Source organism: Dermacentor andersoni, chromosome 3, assembly GCF_023375885.2.
Source record: "Dermacentor andersoni chromosome 3, qqDerAnde1_hic_scaffold, whole genome shotgun sequence".
Taxonomy (NCBI): domain Eukaryota; kingdom Metazoa; phylum Arthropoda; class Arachnida; order Ixodida; family Ixodidae; genus Dermacentor; species Dermacentor andersoni.
Window position 1 is genome coordinate 172,434,899 of NC_092816.1, and position 13,932 is coordinate 172,448,830.

The 13,932-nt window shown below is 46.4% G+C and overlaps 2 protein-coding genes across 6 annotated transcripts in view; one reads left to right on the top strand and one right to left on the bottom strand.

The window, feature by feature from the left end:
- The first annotated feature begins 425 nt into the window (after window positions 1-425).
- On the top strand, window positions 426-1,037 carry LOC126524155 (uncharacterized). The gene has a single exon (XM_050172506.1). It carries the CDS (start codon window positions 426-428, stop codon window positions 1,035-1,037), a length of 612 nt encoding a protein of 203 aa, XP_050028463.1.
- A 3,694-nt stretch (window positions 1,038-4,731) lies between these two features.
- Window positions 4,732-13,932, bottom strand: part of LOC126524455 (monocarboxylate transporter 9-like) — a 93,735-nt gene continuing 84,534 nt past the window's right edge. For all 5 annotated transcript variants that reach the window (XM_055067323.2, XM_055067324.2, XM_050172765.3 and 2 more), the window contains 4 exons: window positions 12,467-12,613; window positions 11,614-11,757; window positions 7,467-8,345; window positions 4,732-5,830 (listed from right to left, as the gene is read on the bottom strand). In XM_055067323.2, the coding sequence (XP_054923298.1) occupies window positions 5,637-5,830; window positions 7,467-8,345; window positions 11,614-11,757; window positions 12,467-12,613 (1,364 nt within the window). In that variant the 3' untranslated portion in view covers window positions 4,732-5,636. The remainder of the gene's footprint in view (window positions 5,831-7,466; window positions 8,346-11,613; window positions 11,758-12,466; window positions 12,614-13,932) is intronic.

Consider the following 13,932-nt stretch of genomic DNA (forward strand, 5'->3'; position numbering starts at 1 on the left):
GCTATGCCTGGCTCTCCATGCAGCGGGATTGCCGCACCTGGGCGCGCTCCTGCATTCAATGCCAGCGCGCTAAAGTCACCAGGCATGTCACTTCACCACTCGGCGCATTCCCCCAGACCTCTGGTCGGTTTCAACACGTCCACCTTGATATCATAGGGCCCTTGCCTCCAGCTGGACGCTATCGCTACTGCCTCACCGCCATCGATCGGTACACCCGATGGCCTGAGGCATGGCCCCTCGAGGGAATCGCTGCAGAAGACGTCGCCTCGGCGTTCTTCGCCGGCTGGATTGCCCGCTTCGGGCCCCCTCGCCGCGTCACCACCGACTAAGGACGACAGTTCGAATCGCACCTTTTCCGGCTGCTCGGGCTGACCGTCGGGTTCGAACGCTCGCGGACCACCAGCTACCACCCATGCGCCAACGGGATGATCGAGCGTTTCCACCGACAGTTCAAAGCAGCACTCATGTGCCACCCGGACTCAACCTGGCCTGAAGCCATCCCAGCCGCCACCCTAGGTCTTCGCGCCACCTTCAAGCCCGACATTCAGGCTACACCTGCAGAGGTCGTCTACGAGGAACCCCTCCGTCTCCCAGGCGAATTTCTTGCTGCACCGCCATCCACTACCGCGACGTCAGATCCCATCGATTTCATCGCCCGGCTCCGACGCACCATCGCTGCCCTCCACCCGTCACCTGCAGCTCACCACTGTAAGACCGCCCCCTTCGTCTTCAAGGATCTGGCAACGTCCTCGCACACTTTTCTCCGCGACGACACCGTCCGCCGGCCTTTACAGCCACCTTACAGCAGACCCTACCCAGTTCTCCGTCGCGACTACAAAACCTTCACCCTGCGCATTAAAGGGAACGCCGTTCGCGTCTCTATCGACCGGATGAAGCCGGCCTACACCGATTCCGCCGAACCAGGGAATACCAGTGCATCCACAGACGTCCATCCACGACCGCCGACATCGCAGCCTGCTTCTGTCACTACACGCAGCGGACGTCGGGTACGCTGCCCAGATTTTTACAAGCCCTGACGGCTCTCCACTCCGCGGGGGGGGGGTGATGTGGCGACACACTCCGCGGATATTTCTGCGCACCCTCCGTCTTCCTATCATCTGGCCCAGCATAACACAGCTGCACGCTGGACTGCATGGTCGATAAAACATAGCGCCACCGCCACGTCACCCGAGGTATGCGTCACCGACGGTGGCTATAAAAACAGGCTGCCTGGCTGGGAAAGACCGCCTTCTACCTTCCGCTACTGGGACGAACGTAGCGTTGGTATGCCCGTCCGCTGCCATCGTTAGTCGAATAAAGAAGCGTCATGTTTTTAATTTTGGGATTCGTCCTTCGGCAGACACGACATCCCACAGGGTGATTAAATGAGAAAATTCGCAGGAGCTAGTTGGTATCGGATGGCGCAGGAGAGCGGCAATCGGAGATCGCAGGAAGAAGCCTTCGCCCTGCAGTGGACATAAAATAGACTAATGATGATGATGATGATGTGACTAAAATAGCGCTCCGTCGCAGCTGTCTCTCTGTGAATGTTTGGCGTGGGGCGTGACGTAGTGTGCGCTTGATAAGGCCCCCAAGAAGAACTTTGTAACATTTCGCTCCGCCGTTGCTATGGGAAGACCACGCGTAATGCGTACGCCTGAAGAGCAGCGTACCTACGAGGAGGGACAGTGAGAGCAGCGGCGGGAGAGAGACCGTCGACGTCGTGCCAGCCTACTTGGTCAACACAGCTATCACCGGTAGCTTCGAAAACAAAGGCGCTTTTAGCGGCAAGCGCAAGTTGCGCATTCGTCCGGAGCCAAGTTTTGTGTATAATTTGCCAAGAGTTTTAACAGGAAAATGTTCTAAGATGACGAGAACCGGCGAAAACAAAGCGGTGTGAAGGGTGTAGACCCTGCCTTACAACGTGAGAAAATGTTCGCCAGAGAGCCGCAATCTTGAGTTAGACATTGCTTGTAAATATGTGCTCTATTCTTGCTTTTCCCGTGGAGTAAACAGGAAAAGCTCACTTTTAGGGTAATGGTACCGTCTCTGCCTTCCACTCGAAAATTGCGGACTCAATTCTCGCTTGACGTAATAGTTCTGCAGAAACCCCCAAGGAGGAGAGAATTAATTAATGAAGGGAAAATGAGACATCCACCCAAACGTAACTCAGAGCTACAAAGGAAACCCATACGGGTTCTTTGATAGAAAAGCTTCGCAGCTGCAGAAAAATTCGTCCTGGTCCGGGACAAATTTCCTTTTTTCTTTGTCCCTCGAAAGAATAGCTTCGCAGTTGAGTAAAAATTCGTCCTGGTCAGGGACGAATTTCCTTTTTGGGTTCCCTTTGTAGCACTAAGCTACGTTTGGGCGGATGTCTCATTTTCCCTTTATTAATCAATTCTCGCGGTTGGTGTGCTTCTCTTTTTGCGTAATTTTCTGATTTTTGAAGAAACGTTATTCGACACTAAACGAAACGTTATATGTAGCCTACTACAGCACATTCACGAGTTATCAGCAGCTCAAGCCTACCTATGGTGGCACTTGTTTTGATCACTGACGGCTCTAAATAAGTCTTGTGAGCGTATTGCAGAGAGAATCGTAAACGTACTTCTTTGATATTCACATGTTATCAGGCCAGGATCAAACCGAAATAATACCGAGAACAGCTACTTTGTAGTTTGTAAATCGTACTTGCGCTCGCAGCCACGCGGCGAACGCCTGTGAAGGCATCGGTATCTTTCCGCTCCATGTAGCGCAAACCAGCAAACATTGCACGTCATTTGCTAACGTAGCCCCGACTGTGAAATACGGCGTAGGAAAGGGACGCGGAAACGCACTTGGCACCACGCATAAAGCGTCGTCTACACAGGCAACGATAGCATTATGGTTAGTACTGAAAACACCGTAGCGCATAGAATGGAAATCTAAGCCCCTATGGCTTACATTTATTGAAGTCACCCTGCTTAGTATTGTGCGAAACAAAAGAGGGGGCTGCTGATATCTTTCCGCTATGCATTAGGCTAATAAGACTCATGGAGCGAGCGCCGTTCATTTTTGGTAAGTGCAGCAGTCTGTAAAAGATCGCTCGGAAACATCGGCGCCATTTTTTTGTTCCACTGATTTAAATGACTTTGTACACAGTAACCGCATGTCTCGCGGCGTGCAAGCACAAAAAGGGAAGTGCAGGACAGGAATTTCTGTTGTGTGATCATTGCGCGTTTAATCAAAAAAGGGAAACGTTACGTTAAGCTTGACGTCGCCATTATCTTGAGTAGTTAGAAAATACTTTGCAATACTTAGTAGACGGTGACCGGCATATTTACAACAATAGCTTACCCTTCTTTTGGTGATGGTTAGACGCAATTGTCAGTGCAAGGACTCGTGACAACGGATTAAACTGCGCCTAAAAATAAAGAGTGGCAATAGTGACTATAGTGCGAACTACTACAGCAGCCGTTTTCTGACACGTTGCCACTTCACAGGCTCAAGGGCCGCAGGTAGAATTTACTGAAAATAGCTACGAAATTTGCCCTTCTGATTGGCCTCAAAACGTGCTATAGCAATTACAGCGCATCTAAATAACCTCACCGCGGATACGCTACTGCTTCTCCTAGCTGATACTCCAGCAAACATCATCCCGAAAAGGGACCAGCAAAGAGCGGACGCGCTCGTATTTAGGAAGCTTGCGAAACTTTTCCGCAGTTTACACGTGGGCCATTTGACTTAAACGCGACACCGTTAAACAAAACATGCTTCCTCTCCTGCACCCCCGTAAAACAAAAAAGTTATGGCTGCGCCACTGCGATTCTGCCCACTTCGACAGAGCGACAGTTATGTTGGTATCACATCGCGACGGCTGGAGGCGTTACTCTGCCTGGCTTCGAGTGCGGAAACATGTCTCCGCTTGGGACATCCATGGATGAGCTGCCGGAAACACCTAGCAAGGTTTTTTTTTATTAAGCAAACAAAATGCGAGCGTCAGGGAGGCACATTTCTGAATGCAGCGTGTGCTCATCTTGCAATACATTAACCGCATTTGTCTCGAGTTTGTCTTCTATCATCAGCGGTCAACCGGAGCCGGGTTTTATGGTAGCAGCCTGCCCTGGAGAAAGAAGCTCCTACATATTTTTTTATCTAGCTATCTACATATTTTTTTATTTATGTACGATGAGAAGTAGACGTAGCGTCTACTTCTCATCGTACATAACAAACTGCTCTTTGTGATTGCTCAAAGCGATCTGAAATTTGAGATATAAACAGAAATAAACCACGCCCTTCATTCTGTTTCTAACTATTATGTTGTGCCGGTCACTTTTAATAATACTTTTACTGTGGGCACAACTATTCGAATGGGTACGGAACGAAAAAAATATTTATGGGGTGTTATGTGGCAAAACCATGAACTGATTTGAGGCACGCCGCAGTGGGGCACTCCAAAATAACTTGGACCACAGGCATTCTTTCACCTGCGCCTCAACCTAAGTACAAGGGTGTTTTAGCATTTCGCCCCGATCGAGCTGGCGAAGTCCGACTAGGTAGTGAACATCCTACAATAAATAATACAAGAAATTCACTCGTGAAGATTGGACAGTGGACGGAAATGACAGCAATGCGTCGTCTGTTCGGGGGTTGTGGAGAACCGTCATTCCTCAGTACAACTATTAGTGTAATAGCACATGTTAACATTGACATGTACCAGACGCACCAATTAAAATTTCTTAAAATAGCAACTCACAGGGAGGCAAACAAATTCTTTTTATTCGTGTTTATTGCAACGTATTGTGTGGAGGTAGTTTTCGCTTGTATTGTTCTTCACTTTATGATGAAGAGCCATAGATGCCGTACAATTAATGACAAAAATGATGGCGCAAGACATTCGTCATATCTTAGATGATTGTCTGCAGTGTCGTGCATGTATGCATAGTTACTAATAGAAGTTATTATTGTAACCTTTTCTTCGGACACACCCTTCTGTAATACGAATTTAAGAAAAAACTTTCGTGTACAGAAATGCCGCTGCAACACCCGACCGCTGCAACACCCGACCCCATTTCAATATCTCCGATTCATGAGAACCACTGGAAATGGGCCAGCACCAATTGTCGGGGATGCAAGTAATTTGTGATGCAGTCGTTCAGTGCCTGACAGCCAGAAAAAGAGCTAAGGTACAGTGGTACAGCATGCAACGCTTGTGGTCTCCACCCATTGAGCTTGTCCTTCGACCTAACATTCACTCTACGCAAAACTCGTCACTGCGTATAATTGCAGCTCCAAGCGAGTCGAAGTGTCTTCTTTAAAACCACGGATAGCGCGTGCCGCACTCAACAAAACTCTTGATAGGTCTTTCAATAGGCAATAGTAGTGTGTGGGTGGCTCTGTAGACAGACGTTTGTACGAAACTAAAGCAGGTCACTCCTTCGCTTCTATAGCGCGCGGCGATAAGAAGGAATTCACCAACGCACACAACCCGCACGCGCCGGAATGATTTACGCTCGCGAATGGTGGTTCAGCAACAGGAATCTCGCGCAAGCATATTCATGCAGATAATGCAGGCGCCAACGAGGGGCGTTGGCTCAAAAGCGCATGTGTGATTCGCAACGCGCTCATATTTCGCGTTCGCTTCGAGAACGGCCGATTCAAGGTTGGTTCTTCTTTTTTACACTGGCGTCCTGGGAGCCACACAGTGTGCCATTTCCCAACGTCCACGTATGCTTGGAGGTGGCGCAGATCCTGATGTGAACGAAGATCCAGATGATGGCGGCCAGCGTCACTGTGGAGCCGCACAGGCGAAACAGGTTGTCGTAGGATCCCACCTTGTCCCGGAAGTAACCTGCGTGATATTGTCGAAATTTATGAAACAGAGTTTGTGAACAACTCGAAATGATCGAGGAAAAGTGAATTCTATGCATCCTAGTTTCCGTCTTGTACTTTAGCCAGCTTTGTTGCTGCCGCAGATGCATGCGCGAATGCCGGGCCCACGACTTTAATCGGAAAAGTGGGAGCAAGTGTGTTGTTGTGTTCCGAGTGCTTCGCTCGCACCTCCTAAATTAACAGGCGAGAGACGTCCCACTTCTACGGCTCCGAAAGAATGAACCCTGCTTGTTTATAAACAGCCGCGAATACTTTCAGCAACAGGGTTACCTTTACGAATTCTCGACGGGCGAGTCACAGACAGGGGCGCGTGACACTCTATCCGATATTTTCATCCTCCTTACTTTTACGATAAATATTTGAGCTCAAGAAAAGAAGACAGTGAAGCGCCAGTTTGACGCTTCACTGTCTTCCTTTCTTCTGTCCCTTTTCACGAAATGTATCTTGCGCCACAAAGTATACCTTGGAAATCTAAGCACCAACTTGCCCAAGAAGTCCTTTTGGAATACTGTCAATTCGTATGGGAAACCTCAGCGCCCTCTAGCCTGCAACGCAGTCATCTTTTGCAGAGAAATACATTCGTCATGTTTGTAATGCACCATACCGATCCCACACAGCTCAACTTTTTCACAATTCCAGAATAATTAGTATACACGACTTATGTAAGTACCGACTGAGCATGAAGTTCAAAACTGAAATGAGACATAACCTCAATAGTTTTGCAACTTCTTGCAGAATTGCAAAACAGATTACCATGCTACCCAACTAGATGTGCAGAAACCTGGTTAGCCAATACTTCTCGTCTTACTATCGGACAACGGCATTTATCCTACACGTTACACTCTCTTTTGAACGCCTACAAATTAGATTTGATTTATTTTCGTGTTCTCACCAGAATCTTCGCCCTATGTATAGTGCTCGATTCTGGATACTTCCTTTCGCAGTGACTTCATGTTATTCCGTGGTTTGTATTGTCATTAGAATCCTTTACCGTTCGATCATTACCCTCTCTGTATATTTAAGTCAGCAGCATCAGCAGCAGCTGCTGCTGCTTTGTTTTGTTAGCGTGCTTTTGATGTGTTGCTGTGCTTGCCAAAATAAACAGAGCAGCGGCTCTCAAGCTGCCTGCGAGCAGCTTTTTTTTTTTTCCTCCGCCCTCCCATCTAACATGTATGATGGCAAATAAACATTATTATTATTAGATGCATTACTGAATACGGGGTTTGCCATTAGAGTTAACATTCCCATTTTGCATCATTTTACGAGTGCAAAAAGCAATATTTCTTCTGACTTCCGGTGTGTGAACATTGGGTTTCGGTGTTACTTTTGTTACTTGTGAAATTCAAGGTGATATTTTATGAGTCGGTGTCCTCACTATCTTGATTATGACAGGTGAATTGTCATCTCTGCTGCTACGGTATTGAACTGCTGCCCTTCTATTAATATGTTGCCTTTTTCCAGGCACGAATGCAGACATAAGTCTTGCGTAGTCATCTGTGTTCTTTATAAGTCCCCATATCATTTGCAACCAACCAGAAACATACTGTTGCCCTATAGCGAATAGCATGCCTTCATATCGTGACCACAATACGCACCTATGACGAGTGGCTTCGCTAGCGACGTCATCCCTGCCGAAGCGGACACCATGCCGTAGGCCATAGACACTCGCTCGATGCCCACATACTCTGCACACAGCACAGAGAAAAGCACTACAGTGGTGCCGATGCAGAAAGCAATCGCAGCTGCCATGGCGAACACCACGGCGTAACTCTCGGCTAAGGGAAGCATGATGTAGAGGCATCCCATCCACGCGAAGCTGACGGTCATCAGGGCTTGCCGAGTGAAGTATCCTTTGTCGGCCAGCGCAGGAAGTGTTAGCCGACCGACCAGATCAGCCACGGAACTGGTGGAGAGCACGGTCACCGCGTTAGACACACTGACTCCGCGGTCGATGGTGAAGTCCACCAGCAGCGAGATGTAGCACTCGAACGCGAAGCTGAACGCAATGTAAGAGTACATCACCACGTAAAACATGGGGCACGAGAACACGGTGAGCCCGTGACGAAATGATCCAGGCACTAATTCGAGCTTCTTGACACTTGTCTTGTCGTCTGCTAGCCCGTTCGGAATAGCGATGCGGCAGCCATTGACGGGGTGCCCTGAAGTATCGTTTACGCTGCGCAACTTCTCCGCCTGAACTTGCTGCTCCTTCTGCTCCTTCAGCTTTTTCTTCAACCATGAAGGTTGACGCAGGAATAGGCTGAAGGCAACAGCATTGAGGCAAAGAGCACCGAAGAGCAGAAGGGCACTTTTGAATCCGTACTGGTTGGTCGCCAATTCGAGGAACTTTGGAAAGACAAACGTGCCCATGGTGGCGCCGGCGAAATTGATGCCCATGGCAAGGCCCTTGTACCGAACGAAGTGTTCGTTGATGACAGTCGGAATAACGACGAACAGCATGCCACTCCCGATGGCTGAAAAGGAAAAGACGAATGGTTTGAGAATTTGCTGTGCCTAATGTACAACTCCGAGCCACCCGGGAGAACCCAACAAAAGAGACCAGAGCAAATGTCTGGTACACGGCCGACAGCCACCCGCTCGACTGTGCTTGGGGTGAAACGGGTCACATGTAACAAGAGGTTGAACACCACAGACTCAGGTTCCAATGTTTTTATTGCGATGTGCATGGTCGACGCCTTATTTAGCGGCCACGTCAAATCGGAGTGTACCTCGTAGCCAAACGCTTTTTTTTTTAACCTCTCGGTTCAGCAGTACCGGCTCCGATTGCTTCCGCACTCTGCAGCAGCCAACATGCCTCATTTTGCGCTCTCGTGAGTAACACGTCCTCGAGCCAACAAAAGCTAAACTAAGAAACGATGACTTTCACAATTACTCTTTCTTTCATTGAGTGGGAAGGAACCTCCTTTGGCACGACAAGCGAATGACAACCACTCCTCTTTTCTACCATCGTTTGACAGAGATCATGCTATTTATGCCAGTGGCTTTCGTGAACCATTGCTCGTTTACTGCGCTCGTCGAAACGGGTCTGGATTGCTCAGTTACGAATAGCGAACTTGCAATTGGACTGTGGAAAATAAACACATTGTGGCAAGAGCGGCAGCTGCATGAGGCAAATCACTGCATAACAATGTCTTGATTCAAATTCGTCGTTCCTCACTTACTGAACCGTTGTTCTTGCTCCTTCTGTGTTCCAAGCCAATTACCGTTACCATGAAATTTCTTTATCGTGCATAATAATAAGGTTACAAATGGGGATTACACATAGATACAGAGGGAGGTCCCATAGTCAATAGACTGTGCAGGCGACCTGCCATTACAAGTGAATAGGATATGTAAATAGAAAGCAGCTATATGCAAACGCACAAGACACCATATTAAGTTAGTCACTAGCTAACGCCGTAAAATATTTAATGACACAAGCAATTATTAATATAATGATAACGATCAAATTATTATATTGAGTGCAAACATTTACGAAGGTTTGATCTGAATGTGCAAGATGAGAGAGTATCTTAATATGACATGGTAATGACTTCCAAAGTAGTGTGGCAGAAATTTTAGTAGTAAATTTACCATAATTATTTCTAGGCTTTGGTAGTAAACAGCTGTTGGTAGAAGTGAAACGGGTAGACGTGGAATGTGCATACCAGCTGTTAGTAATTATAGGGCATGGGAGCTTTCCGTTAACAGATTTATAAACAAGTATTCGAAGTTAGTATTTATTTAGTTTCTGTAACTACAGAATACCTTTAGAGCTGAGCAAGAGAGATGCTTCCGATGTGTAGCTGCTACATGTAATGATGCGAATTGCTTGATTTTGGGTATGCTGCAGCAGGGGTAAATGTATGGATGCGTATCTTCGTAGTGAATATGACGCTGTTACCGACCTTCGTACTTTTCTCGTGATGATATCAAGCGTTTATCCCCTGTGGCAACAGAATGGCTAGACCGTATTTACAACTTTGCCCATTTTAATATATAAGACACATACCCCCTTCGGTGTTACCTCTCTGTCAAGATTCGCTGCGATAAAGAAGTCTGGCAAACCGCCATCTGTGAAATTAACTTGTCTGTCCTCCTTGCACGCAAAATCTGCCATGCCGAAGGTTTTTATTTTGCTTTAATCGCCCACACAAGCTTATTCAGCTCAGTAAACGGCATACAGACTGAGTGGTCACGAACGGCATCGCGAAATATCGGCATCTCACACAGCACAGCGAATGTGCCTACTTTGAGGAAATTGCCGATAAGCACAGCTCCTATTGGTCGCTTAACCTCTGTGTCATTCGGTGTCTTTTTTTTTGTTATGTGATCACAAAGCCGGAAGGTATGCAAAGCGGTATTTTATGCATAGCTCAAATTTACCTGAGCGTGTTTCGCAGTGTAAGAAAGGATACCTGTTGTGCAAAACACGGTGGCTTTGGCGAAGTGCCGCCCTCCGCGTCGCTTTTGCTCAAGATAAACATGCTATTGTTTCCGTAATACACGACATTCCGTTTATACGACATTAATTCCTTTTATACGACAAGCGATAGCTCCTGTGTGGCTTTAACTTTAACGTCTTGACAGTTGAAAACACACTTCATTTTAATCTAGGGTCCCATTTCGGGGTTCTCCAGTGGCGCACTGTGTGGGCCACACCGGCATCCAGGAACACAACCCTGTCTATGTAGAAAAAGAGAAAAGAATTCAAGGGTCTCACTGCATTTATTTGAGCGTTCGTGTCCTTGACGCGTTACCTGCACTTAGCAGGCCGAAACATGAATGCTAATCAGATAATTAGAGGTGACTAGTTTCACGCACACTGAGTGCGCCTGTTTCTTTTCATTGGCGTTTCACCTTGTGCCTGTTGTGCAGATTCTAATCTTCCGGAATGTGCTCGATAAGTGTGCTGCACAACAACAACCGAACAAGAAACGCAGCCGACACCGCACGATAAAAGGAAAGGTAGCCTGAAGCCCAGCCGCGATGTTCGCCCTGCGCGTTGCGTCGCTTGCAAACCCAGATAGCGCGAACACGCTACACCGAAAAGGCATAGAAGAATTAGAATAATCATGTTGTCCATTATTTTTGTATCTGACGCGCTGCAAGCCGGTTCTCGACACTGTCGTCACTTTTGTTTTTGTGAGTGTTTTGGTAGTTGCACATTTTGATTCCATTGAGCGTGCTACACAAGTGACCATTTATTCGCGAGGTCACACCTCAAGGGTGTTATTACGTGCGTAAAGTGCCTGATAAAATTATGTATTCACGTGTAAATTACGCGATGAACAATGTTGTTTACAGAGATGCGCCTACTGTAAATATGGGTAACCTCAGATTAAATTGCTCTGGTATCTTCACAACGTTGACAATATAATTAAATGGAAGCATGAGAGCACCTGTACGACGTGCAATTAGGCTGCGCAGAGACCTCAGTTATCTGCTCATGGAAGCCGTAAAAGTTGTTTGTCAGTTCCTGACGTGTGTCGCCCTAGTGTACCTGCTAAGCTGGTATAACCAGGGTTCTTTCTTTGTGTTCATTTGCTGAAATAAATGGCGCATTTTTCTTCATCTATTATTCGAAACAAATGACACAGAAAGAAGAGTTTTAACTGAAACTGTATTTCCTCTGCCAAATGAATTTCACAAAATATTGAGCTCTTACGAAATTGGCTGTAATAAACCTACGTCGATAGTGTCCGTTAGATTAGCCTAAATGCAAGGAGAAGGCGTACTTACAATGGACAATGCCCAAGCTGAAAACGAGGTATTCAATGTTGGTTGCGAAATAGGATACGATGAGGCCGAGGGCTCCAATAGTACCGCCGACTATGGCCACCGGCCTTGCTGTGTACCGGTGCGCTAATGGCCCAGCAACGAGTCCTGAAAAGTGACAACAGCTTTAAGTATAGCTTATTAGGCACAGAGTTCACACATCACGGGAATATGTTCGTTAGTATGCTACGACGTACGCTACTGCTTCATTTACGGAAGGTTGGCTTTAGCTCAATCATGGTCAAATATGCTTGACATTCTGCAGGTAGGCATGCACGCTACTTACAGAAACTTTAACGAATAAACTTTGGCAGCTGTATGTGCTGAAAGAGCACCCATAGTTTGCATAATGTACGAGGTTTCTTGTCGCAAATGGTGTTACTCAAATGAAAATACGCAATCGCAGAGAGTTTTTGAAAGGACGACGTCTTCAATAATCTGGTGCTTTGTTTCTTTTTTACTTTTAGGTATGCATAAATTGAACATTTTTGGTTCATATAGCGAGTTCATCAATGCACATGTTTGGTTTGTGCCACTGTCTGCATACAAATTGACGTACTCCGAGGACGAAATACATTTTGACCTAATATTTTTTTTAATTTCTCGTACAAGAAGATGAAAACATGCGCGCGCAGAATTCAAAAGGGGCTCAGTTATTTTCAGATATATTACTTCATTATGCCAGTAGCTTTAGTAAGCTTTAGAAAGAGGCAAACATATAATTGATAGAAATACTAGATTATTACGCTCTGCCTGAGCTCCTCCGTATAGATATCCTACTGTTACCAATATTGATAATAACGTTCGCGAGCTTTACCTGTGAGTAGTAGGACACCGCCAAGTAATATGATGGGCCATGCAGCTTGTGACCTGGTGGCGTTGAACGTATCCAATATAGCCACGTACAAGAAGCCGCTTGACCTTCTTCCACCGACACCGAAAAATGTTGCAAAAGCACATGCTCCTAGAAAACATGGGATGGTACGGGCTATTATTTGCAGAAAGGCGGTCTTTGTATTCAAGTGCTCCTTACGTATCACACCGAAAATGACTCTATTTTACCATGTCTTCCTTATCCTCCTAAAAACAACCAAATATTCATTTATCTAATACTTTTCACAAAGTGCTTTGAAGTCAGTGTTGTCGCTTGTTCACGACTCTTGTATTTTGGGCTCCACCGAAATATCGGCAAGTATCATCCATAAGGCAATGATATTGTAGCGGTTTCATGATACATGATTTTTCTCAGAGCACATCCATTCGGGAGAATTTGCCAAGAATGGGCGCATACTGATATCACATACGCTGTGCCGTACTTTCCTGTTCGGGCACGTACTTAGTGACCCAAGTTGTCTACCAAGTCACGCAGCAGGTAGCAGCAAGTTATCCACTTAGACACATATCCAGTGTTGGCCCATGTTGTTTGCTTGGCAAGACAGCAGCCAGCACATAGGCCATAGACCTCCTTAGTGGTCCATGCTAGTAGACGACTTGGGTCTCTGGGTACGCGAAAGAGGTTAGATACAAACAGAAGCACTGCAAAGTTGGTAAACTTCAGAAACAATGCTGATTGCACTGAAGCAGCCAAAATATTTCTTGTCTAATAACGTGTAGACTCGTGTAAGGGCCGCACTTTTTTTTCACAATTTTGACGAGGTGCGACCCTTAGACGGGACCGAACTAAATGGTTCCGTCCTGTCTAAGAACCGCTACTACATGGTTCTAGATAATATATGCCTCTACCAAATGGCTCTCGCGATCTAATGGTGGCACGAACTACGCAGGGCGCGAACATTGGCCGATGCGCGCGCGCGGTAACGGGGCACCAGACGCGATTGCTTCTGCGCTGTAAATGTATGTTCCCCAAATTTTGGGCTTCCAACTTGGGGATGCGGCCCTTACACGAGTCTGTACGATATTTCGGAAAAATAATTCAATCTTGAAAATAGTGCTTATTCTGGGCTCACGTCTCTCGCGCTACACCAAAACGATAGATTATAGATATACCCACACGTATTTTCTTTTCCGTAGCACTAGTATTCAGCATACAGTTGCTATGCTGATTCTAGAGAAAGAGATTTGCAAGAAAACTGGAAACCACAAAGACGCCACAATGTTGCTATATGTCATTATTGTGAAACCTAAAGTAATCAAAACATCATGCATAAGGAAGTGCTCACACGTAAAACGTACGTGTGGACAATGTGTAAAATTCATTCCGTATGTTTTTGTGGACGATCCGATTACTATTTGTAAATTTCGAAGTAAAATTTACCGTACTTG

Bases quoted from the DNA above. Each gene is read 5' to 3' on its own strand.
- LOC126524155 (XM_050172506.1), top strand. From the start codon at position 426: ATGATCGAGCGTTTCCACCGACAGTTCAAAGCAGCACTCATGTGCCAC.